General features: G+C 54.1%; 1 protein-coding gene across 6 annotated transcripts in view; it reads right to left on the bottom strand.

Moving 5' to 3' along the window:
• Znf618 (zinc finger protein 618) overlaps nt 1-13344 on the bottom strand; it is a 171958-nt gene that overhangs the window by 42811 nt on the left and 115803 nt on the right. For 3 of the 6 annotated variants that reach the window (XM_076564338.1, XM_076564342.1, XM_076564339.1), the window contains 3 exons: nt 7449-7544; nt 4299-4376; nt 3709-3747 (listed from right to left, as the gene is read on the bottom strand). In XM_076564338.1, coding sequence (XP_076420453.1) covers nt 3709-3747; nt 4299-4376; nt 7449-7544 — 213 coding nt within the window. The remainder of the gene's footprint in view (nt 1-3708; nt 3748-4298; nt 4377-7448; nt 7545-13344) is intronic. The other 3 variants (XM_076564341.1, XM_076564344.1, XM_076564343.1) reach the window with 1 other exon arrangement.

Raw genomic sequence — 13344 nt, 5'->3', positions numbered from 1 at the left:
GGTACAGCAGCTTGCTCAAGGCTGTACGGAGAGAAGAAGAGAGAGCTAGGGACCAATATTCACTGAACTTCAAGCTAGAGCCGAGTCAGGGTTCCCAGCCTTTCTCTGCTGGGATGAAGCGTGGTGGGGTGCTGTGCTCTGGACCCATTTCCTGCTCCTCAGCATCCAGGACAGGAAGGAGCCAACGGAATACTCCACACCAAGGCTGCACCACTCTGCAGAAGGGTGAGAAGGGTTCTGCTCCCCTTCTCAGCTGAACTCAGGGACAGGAAGGACACTGGTCATCTTTCGTCCCACCTCCGCCCTCAGCCCATCCCTGGAATGGTAGTCCCAGAAGGCTGCAGAGACGGACTGTCATGGAGGACCCACAGCTCAGGCACTTGTAGACACTCACAGGAAGGAGTACCAGGGTCTTCCAAAGAGGAGCTGGTGGGGGGTGGGGGGGTGAGAGGTGTGGTCTCCGCCCCCCTCATTTTCCCTGTCTAATTTTGGAAGTCCAGGGCACACAGATCAGGCGACCCTGGGTCCTTTCTTAGGCTTCTGCTTCAGCATCACTTCCTTTCCCATGGCAAGCCAGGCAGCTCAGAGGAAACCTTTCCTTCCATTCTCTCCCATCTGGACCATAATCCTTAGCTTCTCCCACAATCCCATCATCGTCTCCGGATGCCAGCATGGAAAGCTGCCTGGGCGCTAACTCCAGCTGAGGTGCAGTCCTGACCTTCCTCTCTCAGACTGCCCGGCGGTGCCTGCCCTCCGAGGCCGCTCTCTCTCCGCTGGCATGTATCTCTGCCCACAGCCTCTCCTGTCGCAGACCTGCTCCTCTCCCCACAGGCCACGTTTCCCAGCTCCAATAAAACACACACACCCCCCAACTTTCCGTCACTGAAAACCACCCCCATCTGCCCTGATGAATCTGCATGGTCTCCTCATGTCCCAGAACTTTAATGGAGGAGTTGAATAGGGAGAGAGTGAGTTATTCCCAAAGGCATCTGCCAGTGAAACGAGAGCCGGGCGGCTCAGGAATGCCACCATGGACCTGCTACAGGAGGCAGATTCCGGAGTGAGACACACCTAAGCCCAAACCCAACTCTACCGTTGGCAAAAATATGACTGAATTTGGACACACTCCCTGACGCCTCTGTGAGATGGGAATAACAACAGCTCCTCGTAATGAAGAAAAGAACAAGATCCAGCTGTAGGGCATTTTCTTAATTAGTGATTGATAGCAGAGGGCCCAACCCATTTTGAGTGGTACTATCCCTGGGCTGGCGGTCCTGGGTTCTATAAGAAAGCAGGCTGAGCAAGCCATGAGAAGCAAGGCAGTAAGCAGCTCCCCTCCCTGGCCTCTGCATCAGCTCCTGCCTCCAGGTTCAGGTTCCTGCCCTGTTTGAGTTCCTGTTGTGACTTCCTTCAGTGATGAACAGTGATGAGGAAGTATAAGTCAAATAAACCCTTCCCTCCCCAGGTAGCTTTTGGTTACGGCGTTTCATTATAGCAATAGAAACCCTAAATAAGACAGGTCAAAATGGCTACCACCCCAACGAATAGGGTAAATGTCACGGGGCAGGGTTTCCAAAGAAGACCTAGGAGATAAAGATGGGATCTAGGGAAGTATATGGCGGGACTGCTCTTTGATCCCCTCATTCTGAAGGATTGGCGAGTGGGTGGGTGTGTCTCTATGTCTGTGTGTGACTGGATTATCTCCCTGCTAAATATACAACAGGTCCTTGGATGAGGAAGTTCAAGGACCTTTTATCCAGGCCTGCCTCTACTGCTAACAAGCTGCATAATTGCCACACTCTGAGACTCAGGGTCTTCATGTGCAAGGTGGCAGGCTGGAGTTGATATTCTCCACAGGAACCTTTCAGATCCAATGTTCTACAGCCCCGTGCCGAGGCCGACCCATCAGCTCACGAGACACAGAGAACTGCTGCTGGTCTGACCTAGGTTGGGACGTAGGACAGAGGAGACAGCACCCTGGCCGTGGGGAAAATGGCCCATATAGAGGAATGGGAAAATGAAGCAAGGTCTAAAAACACTCCCACCACAGCACCAACACTAGGGAGCCTGCACAGTGGAAGCCAGACATAGAACAACAGCCCACTGACAGGCTTCCAGGGAGGCCAGGGACCCAGAATAGCCAAGGAAGGAAGGATAAATAAGGAAGGTCTTTAAATGTGTGGCTGACCACAGGCAGACCACAGGGGCCAGAAAAGAAGCGGGGAGTTATTGAAGCAGACAGCGACAGGGCTGGGCTGGGGGAGAGACAGCTGCTGTGCCTCAGAGCTACGGTCTATGGCAGGTGTCTGGCCAAGCTGAACACAGAGGATTCCTATCAACTTTGCTCACCTCTCCAGAGTGGGCGCCTCAAGAACAGTGTTCTCGGGGCTTAGCCTCAGGTGGGGCCCTTCTTCAGCTGAGGCTAGCTTATATCCTAACCTCCCTTTTTTGAGTGATACTTGTTATCTTTAAGTATTTTATAGTGGTGCAACAAACACAAGTAACAGGATGTCATACTGGTTCCCTGGGCCAGATCCTGGCCGCCATCTTCACTGGTGGGAATCTAGCCCCATCCTGTCCCCCTGAAGTTCCCACTACAAGTGAGGGGCTGAGGCTGGAGATGCTATGCCCCGGGGCACAGCCTCCTCCTCACCTGGTCCTCTACAGAAAACACTTCTTGGCCCCTACCAAACAAAGTGTTTAGGCCTTGAGCAAGCAGCTTGGTCACATTGCAGCCACAGAGAGCCCTGCGGAACTGAACCCTTGGCTCAAGAAGCAGGAGGCAGACCCTTCCAAGGGTGCCCAGGCTCCTGACTTCCATCGGCATCCCTCCCCCTAGGCCTGTGCTTTCCGACAGTCACAGCAGACGAGCCCCTCTGGGGCTGGCCTCACTCATCGGGGCTGAGAGCTCTGTGCACACCCACGGGGAGCTGGACTGCATTCACACCCCCCCACACTTCTGCAGGCAGCCCTTTATGTGAGTGCACTCACTGAGCCACTCCTAACCCTGGGCAATCTGGGTGGCATCTGAGTGGTCAGGGACAATGCGCTCAGAAGATTCTAGTTTGCATCTTCCGATGGATGGACCCAGACATGGGCCCCCCATGGGACAGTCACGGAGGGGTGAACGCTCGAGGCTCCTGGTGTGCACAGGGTGGGTGGAAGGGCAGAGGTTTCACCTCAGAGTGAACCCAGCGGGCTGTCTTCTTATCATCCCATGGCGTTATCGAGTTGGAAGTGGAGGCCGGTAGGACCTGTGAGCAACTACCACAGGGCCCCAGCATCTGGAACCCTAGGACCAGGCATCTAGGACATCTGAGCCCAAGGCTGAGGGTCCTCCAAGAGAACTATTCCCCAGCACAGGCTACAGAACCAGGCCCATGAGCCAGGATCCAAAGTACAAGGAAGGTGCTTCCTGGAGATGTTCTTGGTGGCATGGGACACCCATGACAAAGATGCCCCTGTTGGTACAACTCATGGTTTCCCAAAGTTACTTGGCCAGAGAAGCCTTTTGAGAGAGAACCCTCCTCAGCACCCACTTTGAGAAGGCCTGCTCTGATTTCCTAAGGCCCCTCTGGTCCTAAGGCCTGGTCTCCAGCAGCGTGTTTCTCAAAGGCTTTTCAAAGCTGTCCCAGGGAGGAAGGGACAGCTCCTTTCCAGGCCTGGTGCTTGGTCCCCACCCACCCAGGAGGTGGGAAAAGTACTCACTGCTCTGGGAGGCTCCCTCCCCTGAGGTGGCTTCAGTATCTGTGAGAAAAAGAGAGACAGAGGAAGGAGGTAGGCAACTGGTAAAGATGAAGGCGGGGGCAGCGCTGTGCCAAGGGAGAGACCATGAGCGGAGCAGCTGGAGGGAGTCCGGAGTGTTGTCCACGCATGGATGCTATGAGGGACAAAGGCTCACTTCTGCCCCGAGGCTCAAGATCACCTGGGCCTGAACCTGGGCTTCTCTCCCCTGCCCCCCAGCTCAGGAGGCTGCGGCAGGTGCCAGCTCATTTGTCCCCTGAACTCCAGAATGGGAGACTAAGGAGCTGCTGGCCCCTCTCTTGAGTTGTCAAGAGCAACAAGAGATGATGTGAGCACATGGCCTTTTGGGGAAGGGGAGGTGATACTCCTACTGAGCATCCCTAGAGCCCTCAAGGCCTGACTCCCACCTCCACCCCCCACACACACACTATTTTTCCCACACCAAGAAGGCTCCTCCCTCCCTCCACGCCCCTACTCCTACGGCTGAAGGAGGATGAACTCTCAGGGTCTCCAGGGACACCGGGAAGAGCACAGGGCAGCCAGGCGCCACTCACCTCGGTGCGCCCGCACGTGGGTCTGGAAGCAGTTGTAGTACTTGTACTTCTTGCCGCAGATCGCACATTCGTAGGACCCTGGAAAACAGCAGGGGACAGTGAGCTACTGTGCCACCACAAGGCCCAGGACCCACAAGGTCCCTTGGCAGACAAAAGGGTGTCGAGGGCCACAGAGACAGCCTTGAGCTGGAGTTCATGAAGCCTGGGTCCTACATCCACCTGCAGCCACCTCTGTTCCCCGGCTTCCGAAGCTGCAGGATAAAGGTGACAGCCTGGACTGAGCCCTGCACATACACATTGAGAGGAAAAAGGAGAGGGACCCAGAGTGCTGGGGTGGGCCACCACACCATAAGGACGTCACTCCAGCAAGGGACAGAGAGGAAGACCACAGGCTTCAAATCAGGCCACAGGGGTTCGGGTCCCCATTCCGCCGCACCTGCCACCAGTCTGGCCTTGGTAATTTCTCCACAGCAGGCTGTGCTCTGTGCACCGCCCTCCAGCTGGCCCTTCACTCCCCCTAGCAAGTGTCCAGTCCCACTATAGACAAGCTCACCAAGAACAGCAGTCCACATCTGCCAAGGAGCCATGGTGCTCTCAGACACAGAGAATACCCCCCAACACACACACACACACACACACACACACACACACACACACACACACACACACACACTTCCTCTGCGTGGAGCCTTTTCCCAGGTACAGAGAACTAAAAAGGCTGACCGCCCCCAAAATGACCCACCATGTAGAGTCTGGGACAAAGTCCATGGCAGGGAGGCTGGACACAGCCAACCTGGCAGGGACCCCAGGTAAAGAGCCTGCCCAGCTCCAGTGGGCAGAGGCCTCCTGCAGGCTTGAGACTACTTGGGCCCAGCTTCCACCTTCTAGAACAGGAAGGCCAGGAAGCATGTGCAAGAGGTCTTGGTCCCAGCACAGGTCATACTCAAGCTGCTGGCTCTGGGGGCCTAGGCACGTGACTTCCCAGGAAACGACTGGCACCTAGCAGTCAAGGTGGGAGCATCACTCCTTCAGTGCGAAGGGGCTCGACTCTGCCATTCACAGGCTGTGCCCAAGTCTCTTCTTTGGAAAAGGCAAGGGAGTTAATGGGAAGACTGAACACACAAGAACCACGTTCCCTGAGGACCCCTGGGGAGCGGTAACGATCACCAACTGCCACTCTTTTCTTCTGTGCCCAGAAGCAGAGACTCTTCGGTCAAGCGCCTGGGAGAGTCTGTATGCCAACCCCGCTCCTCCTCTAGAACCCACTTTCACTTGTCTACAGCTTGGATCCTTCATGTGCCAACAGGACTGTGGCTCCTGCCTCTCCCAATGAGAGCAGGGCACACAGATAGCACACGAGCCTCTGGCACAGAGGAAGCACTAGGGCAAAGGACCCTTTCACAGGGACCGCCTAAGGCCATCGGGGAACACAGATATGTACATTTGGACTCATCACAGTAGCAGAATTATAGTAACGAAGCAGCAACAATAATACCTTTATGGTTGGGGGTCACCACCACATGGGGACCTGTATTAAGGGGTCGCAGCACTAGGAAAGTTGAGAAGCACTGCTCTAGGAGACAGTAGCCAGTGCCCGTGGTACTGCGAGTTACTTCAGGGACACTGGCATCCGAATCCCGCACAGCACCGAGCAGTCTGCCTCTCAGGGTTGCATATACATCACCCCTGCCACACTGGGAAAGATACAAACGCGAAGCAACAGAGCGCACACATTTCTCTGCACTCAGCCCCGTAGCTGGCACACAGCGAGGACTCAGTATTTCATGGTGGCTTGCTGCCGGGCTCATCCATCACCAAGTGGTAACTTCCTGACTGTCGTCTTGGCGCCTCCACCCCCTCTAACAGTTTCTGCCAGTTTCTTTCCACCAACCAAGGATTTATTGAGCATCGGAGATGGCCAGGCACCGAGGCTCGGCAAGGAGATAGATGTGATCCCTGCCCTCCGTCTAATGGGGGGCAGATAGGTCAGCAGGCCTGGGGATAACTTGGTGACGGTGTCGTGACAGCCAGAATAGGACCTGGAGGCTCGAGGTGGGACCCTGGCCCGGTTTGTAGAGGAGTGCAGTCTACGGAGTCAATACTGTTTACAATGAGTGCCTATAAGGCAGACCACATCTTCTGCTGGTGGGGAGCTGAGAGTTCAGGCTGCCTTGTTGTGAGGCTTCTGACCATCTCCCTACCCCTGACAGAGGGAGGATAAGTACCACACGCTGGCAGGAGGGACTCCGAAGCTCACCTTCCGATCACCCTCAGTGCCCCGGGGCTCCAGGTTCCCTGTGGGTAGAAGGTGTGCATGGACAGAGAAAAGAGAGTGGTGGCCTCACCGAGCAGTAGCCGCAACCCACCGAGGTCTAAATCTTAACTCCCTGAGCGCCAGTCAGGAAAAGCCCCAGGAGTCCTCTCTGTGAAGCGACTGATCGTCATGGGGATGAGATGTGGTGAGACCCTGAGTCTCAGCAGAAGGCCTGGTTACTGCTGGCACTCAGCAAGGGAGCATTTTGGCTACCACCGGCATTTCAAAAGCGTTTTCCTCAGAAGCAAGTTTCTAGCATGCGGAGGAGGAGGAGGAGGAGGAGGAGGAGGAGGAGGAGGAGGAGGAGGAGGAGGAGGAGGAGGAGGAAGAGGAGGAGGAGGAGGAGGAGGAGGAGGAGGAAGAGGAGGAGGAGGAGGAGGAGGAGGAGGAGGAGGAAGAGGAGGAGGAGGAGGAGGAGGGCCACAGCCAACAGAGACAGGGCAAACGCTCAACACATGGCCCTGTGCTGGTGAGACAGAAGCACACAGCTGCTGCAGGCTGGGAAGTCCCGCAAGGAAGGATGGAGGCACCACACACACAGGTGGCTGGGGGACCATTCTCCTCCGTGGCTGTCGGCGGCCCAGAGGAAGTCTTGCTGAAATTGTCCAGAGACTCTAGACCACCCGATTTCCAGACGTCCTGTCATCCCTGGGTACAGACTCAAGATTTGTTCACAATGGCCGGATGGGGAGTGGGGGAGGGAGGGTGGCCCCTCAGGCCCTGAGAGACTAGCAGAGTTTGCTTGCTCAGGGTATGTAGCTGGCCGCCATGGCCAGCGGTGCCCACCCTCCATGCTGACCCGATCAGGCCTCGTCCATCCCTCAGCCATCACGTACCAGATGCATATCTCAAAGCTTGGTCAAAAATCCAGGTCCCTGAATACCGGCTCCGAACAGATCCACCGTGGGGGCTGCCTTCTGGAGCTTTTCCATCTGAATTACGTAAGAAATCAGAAAGAGCCCTTAACATTGGAGAATGCCTTACGATTGAGCTTTGGGTCAAGGCCAGCTGGGGGAAGGGGATGACCAGGCACCTCACCTGGGCTATCAGGGCCTCAGTCTCCCTAGCTGACATCAGTAAGAGTAGTTAGGGCCATGTGGCAGCCTCCTCATTTGAAAACTTGTGCTGGCACCTGGGTGAGGTGGCACCCGCCTACAATCCCAGATCTCAGGAGGCAGGGGTGGGAGGATGGCAGGTTCAAGGTTAGCCTGCTCTACTACCTAGTGAATCTTAGGCCAGCCTGAGCTAAAGAGCCAGACCCTTTCTCAAAACAAATAAACAGGGCTGGGGAGACAGCTCAGCTGGTATAGTACTAACATTACAAGCACGAGGATCTGAATTTTATCCCCAGACACCACATAAAAGACACTGTGGTGCACACTCCTAATCCCAGCACTGGAGGTCAGGACAGAGAGATCCCTGGTGCTGGCTAGACAGCCAGCTTATCATACTTGGTGAGTTCTGAGCCAACGAGAGACCCTGCCTGGATCCAAGAAAAGGAGGCATGTGGTACCTGAGGAATGATACTGAGTACCTGAGGTTGTCCTGTGGCCTCGACACACATGCATGCATGCACCACACACACACACACACACACACACACACACACACACACACACACACACACACCAAATATTAGTATTGACCATGGTCATTCATGTGTTCTCCAGGGCTGTTAGGAGGGCAGAAGCAGTGGATAGGCCAACCCTCCCGATGTTTTGTTTTCTAGAAATTCTCATTGGCACATGAGCATAACACCCCACCCCACCCCTGCCGCCCAATAAAAAGTTCCCAATAAAATGATCCTTGAAGGAGACACATGGCATGCTCACTTTGACCTCTGTCCACCTCTCATGGCCACCCCTGACCCTTTTTGGTGCTGGGGCACTGGAGGAATGCCTCTGGTACTGTCAGCTCAGACCAACTCCCACCACTGCCCCCTGCCCCAACCTCCACCCCTAGCCCTGGGACTCCTGCCCTGCATGCTTCCTCTTTGGCTGGCTCCTCTGTAAAACACTGCAGTGCCCGTCACCTGGGACATCTCGGAATGGGGCTGGCCTCTGACTCGGCACAGCTGGGGGAGCAGAGATGGAGGCAGGCACACTCCGGAATCTGCCCAGGCTGTAGGGCTGGGGGGCGGGGAGTACAAGATGCCAGCTTGGGGGCTTCTCCCATTAGTTCAACACCTCTTCAAAGCTCTGGAGAAGAGGGGTCGCTACTATCTCCATTTTTCAACAGAGGGAAGGGAGGACCAAGAAGGTGACACATCCTGACCCAAGGTCGCTCGGTTCTGCAAAACTGAGTGTCACCATCAGCTTCACAGAGGACGTCCTTAGCGCAGCGCTGGTGAGCAGGTACAGGCCTTGCTTCCCCTCCCCACCTTTCCACTCCACTGCATCACTGGAGAGCACATGGTCCTGAAGATGCCCAGGCCTGGGGCTCTGGGGCTGGTGAGGACACACACTCAAAGCCAGTCCCCAGGATTCCAGAGGTAGGCCTGTGCCAGCACAGTAGGTCTCTCTTTCTGGATGCCAAGCAAGTTATGTTCTCCTTAGTGGTGAGGCCATACACTCTCCAGAGCTAGGGTCCTTACCAGATCTGACACCACATCCCGGACGGACGGACGGACTCTCAGTTCTGGGAGGGACTCTCCTGCTCTGAAGGGGCGGGCTGGCAGGACTTGCCTGCCCAGTTCAGTCTTTCCCCATCCCTGTCCCTGTTTCCCTGCAAGATGGCTCCCAGGCTGCAAACAGAGCCTTATCAGCAGCTCCCACTTAGTACTTTGCTACATCCCTGGCAGAGGCTTTGGCCTGGAGTCCTGTGGGAGAGGAATGTATGAGGGGGACCAGGAGAGGAAGCAGTATTCTGAGGACAGGAAATGTGTGTAGGACCCTTGACTGCAAGTGTGTATACCCAGCTGCCATGTCCAGAGAAGCTTGGACATCTAGACAAAATATAAAATGACCGACACCCAAAGGAGATGGATGGAAGATCACAGACCTGAGGCCCATGGATATCTATGCCCCTCACCCCCCAGTTCCCAGAACTTGATAAAGGCAGGCTTTGGAGTGGGAAGTTGTGACAAGTGGGCTTCCTAAGGCTCCCAAGGGCTTGGCCCCAACTGAACGCCCTCTGGAGCAGGGCCTTCTCAAAGGGGCGCTTGAGGACAGTGGCTGTAAGACAATTGCTTCCCTGCTGTCAACTTCAAAGCACTTTCCCCCTTAACCCAATCAATCAGAGCAGGTGGGGAGGCACTGCCCACTGGTCTCCTCTGTCACTCTCTCCTTCAGCTTCTCCCAGTCTGCCAGTGCTAACCGCCAAGCGCTAACCACTAAGCTCTCACCCTTCTGCAGGGCTGGTGCCCTCCGCAGGGGCAGGACAACACTGACGTTCTGAGCACAGAGAAGTGACTGGCTCTAAAGACTGGGGACAGACAGCCTGCTCTCCGATCAGGGGTTTCCAGTTCTCCGCTCTCCCTCGGAATGGAGATGGAAGGGCAGGGAGAACGGCTCCGTGGTGAAGTGGCCGCTGTACAAGCGCGAGGACCTGAGTTTGGAGCCCCCTCACCCACACATCAGTCAGGGGCGGCAGCGCACAGCTGGGATCCTACTGCTGGAGAAGAAGGCAAAGACAGAAGGATCCTTGGGGATCCAGTCAGACTAGCCAAACAGCCGAGCTCCGGGTTCAGCAAGAGACCCTGTCTCAAAAAAATAAAGGGACGGAGTAAGAGAGACACCCCACACTGACTTCCGGCTTCCATACCTGTATTCTTACACATGTGGACGGGGACACACACACACACACGTGCACGCGCACACACACACACACACACACACACACACACACACACACACACACACACACACGGATCTAACAGGGCTGTAAATGAAGAGGCCATTAAAAATACTGTCTGAAGACGGACCCTCCTGTGGTTTTTGGCATACGTCTTGGAAAAATTCAAGGAATCGAGTGACATGGTGAAGCAAGCCCCATGGTCTCCGGCTCCCTGTTCACACGCTCCAGCCCTCCAAACACTGAAAACCAGCACGAAAGGAGGGCCACGTCCTGTCTCATTCTACCAGTAAGAAATATTAATTCACAGATACATGAGCTGATCGAGAAAGAAAGAAAGCCTTACCCATTTTATCGAGAAGTGTGCTTTGGATAATTTTTTTTTATTTTTACACTTACTATTTATCTAAATTTGTTTTTGACAATTTGCATGCTAATCACAACTCGGTCTGGGGGAAAAAAATTAAAAGGTTTTAAAATGTAGAGCTTTATGATCCCAGGAAATTTTTTTTTTCCTCCAGAAATTTCTATTTCAATTTATGTACCTCTTGTTGTGGCAGACGAGTGTGAAACAGTGATCAATAAAAGACTTCCAAGCATAAAAAATATATTACATTAGGATAAACCCCCATGGGGGAAGTGGACTAGAAAGAGGAGTTCAAGGAGAGAAAAAGAGGATATAAAATTCCTGTCTGCTAAAGATGAGCTTGTTCACATGCTTTTTAAAGCGACAATGGCGGGCCCTAAATAGCAGTGGCATTGTGATCATTTCCATAATTCTGCCTTTAAAAAACAATACAATATTCCAGGAATTATAACCTTTGCAACTGGTGAGAAATGAAAGCCAGTCTTTTAGGAGGCACTAAACTAAAGGTGTTTGATGCACTGGTCTGTGGTGTTCCTCTCATCACCGCATTCATCCTGGGGGTGCCAAGGCCCTGAGGCCTCAGCTGATGCCAGAACCTATCCTGTGTTTTAGTCCACCTTTAGAGACATTCTCACAACTCTTGTCCTAACGATCCCGCAGATTTAAACCACTGAGCGTCCCACACACAGTGGGGTAGACCCCAGGTCTCCTAACTTACAGCCAGGATCCCCTTCCAATAGGGGTTTTCCACCCAGACCCCTCCCCAGTTTACCCCAGACACAGATTCAATAGCAGAGAAAACCGGCCCAGGAGGGCAGCCAGGACTCCTCCTTCCCTCGTGGCTGTAGCAAAAAAAAAAAAACCCTAAGTGTTGGTTCTGGCAGGCTCAGGCACCAAGACCTGCCAACAGCCTATTGAAATAGGAAACTTGCTATCAGCTGGGACTACCAAATAGGACCTGGCACCTTCGCCTCCTGGACTTGTCAAGGACCGAAGCCCACGTGGCTGTGTCTGAGTAGTTGTGGAACTCATCACTCCATCCAGAGCCACAGCCCTGTGGCTTCCTACTGCCTGGGGTTCCCCCTTCCTCCTCCACTCCCTCTCCCAGGATGGCTTTGTGGGCGTGCTTGTGTATGAGAACTGTCCTTCCTTCTTGGGTACACTTTGCACCTATTCACTGCCTAGGACAGACACCTCCCTGCAGAATCTAGTTTCTATCTGACCCTTGATTCTTCTCTTGTAGCTTGGCTGGCTGCCATCCTTCCTCTCTGTTTGCCTACCTCTAGGACCAGAAACTCATTCCCTCACAGGTTATATTTGGTCACCAAACAATTTCTGACACAAATGACTTCCTGGTGGCCACTCCATACTGGTTGGACTTTTTGGAATGTGTGTGTTAAGTATCCTAAAATTCTGTGGGCTGTGGATATCTAGCCTCCATCACCCTACTCCATGTCCCCTACAGGCTCTGTTGCTTCTCCAAGACACACAGTCCTAGGCTTGTCCCCGTGTCCCTCCCTACACGGTTAACACCTGGTTGGTTCAGACTTCACAAGAAGCAGAGTCCAGTGGAGGCAAGACTGTTCCCTGGCTCTGTCTCCATGAACATGAACCCTCCCTGGGCCACCCAGCCCCTGGTTGGCTCCACAGCATAGAGAAGAGCACTCACTGATTGAGGGTACATTTTGAAAACAGGGATGAGTGCCTGCCATTCTTATCTCTTGGGACCAGTCAATGGTCCACGATGACGTCCGGACTGTGGTGAGCCCAGCTGGCTTTCCTTGTCCCCATCTTGCATAGTGATAGCAAACAGGTTTCCACATCCAATCTTCTGATTCCAGCCATCTGGCAGTGTGTTGTGTTAAGGATTCTGAGGAACACTGATGGAACGGTGTACAGGGGTCCATTAGTGATGCCCACCATGAACGTGGGATTGGGAGTGGCAATAGTGATGCCTGCATATGTCATTCTCCACAAAGGAGCTGAAACCTCATGCTCCAGCCCCTCCCCGGGCTACAGGGCAGAGCTGTGCCTATAGCTTGTCAGATGGGCAAGGCATCTATTAACTCATCCATTCACTTCTGGTTTTATCTAACAACACTGTCGAGCTCAATATCATCTCTGCTCTTGCTGAAAAAAAAAATGAACCCCTGGGTCTGTCCAATAAATCCCACATCAGCTGTAACTGCGTTGACATGCTAAGAGCAAGACATGCCCTTCTCAGCACAGGTCCTCTCTAGGCAGCAGCCAGCCTTCTGGGCACCAACACCTACAGCAGGACTCTCCCAGTCAATGCCATCCATGTGGCCATGACCCTGGTTCCTCCAAGGGAGATATACCATTTACGTCACTGGAAAACCATCTGATGGCGTAGGTCCAGTGTGGACTTGGGGAGGTTTCCAATGCCCACAGTTGCGTGACTGAGCAGGGACACCATTCCATTCGGTAACACAGCCTGTTCCTGAGCCGAGAGTGTGCTCGGCCAGCAAAGCACATGCTTGCTGCAAAGTGTCTCAGGGGCATGAGCTCAGCACACTCAGACACCAGGGCACAGAAGGTGCACACGCCAGCAC

The sequence above is a fragment of the Peromyscus maniculatus genome, chromosome 2 (assembly GCF_049852395.1).
Source record: "Peromyscus maniculatus bairdii isolate BWxNUB_F1_BW_parent chromosome 2, HU_Pman_BW_mat_3.1, whole genome shotgun sequence".
Classification (NCBI taxonomy): Eukaryota; Metazoa; Chordata; class Mammalia; order Rodentia; family Cricetidae; genus Peromyscus; species Peromyscus maniculatus.
The sequence above is the reverse complement of the archived record's forward strand: the minus strand, read 5'-3'. Positions and strand labels throughout refer to the sequence as shown.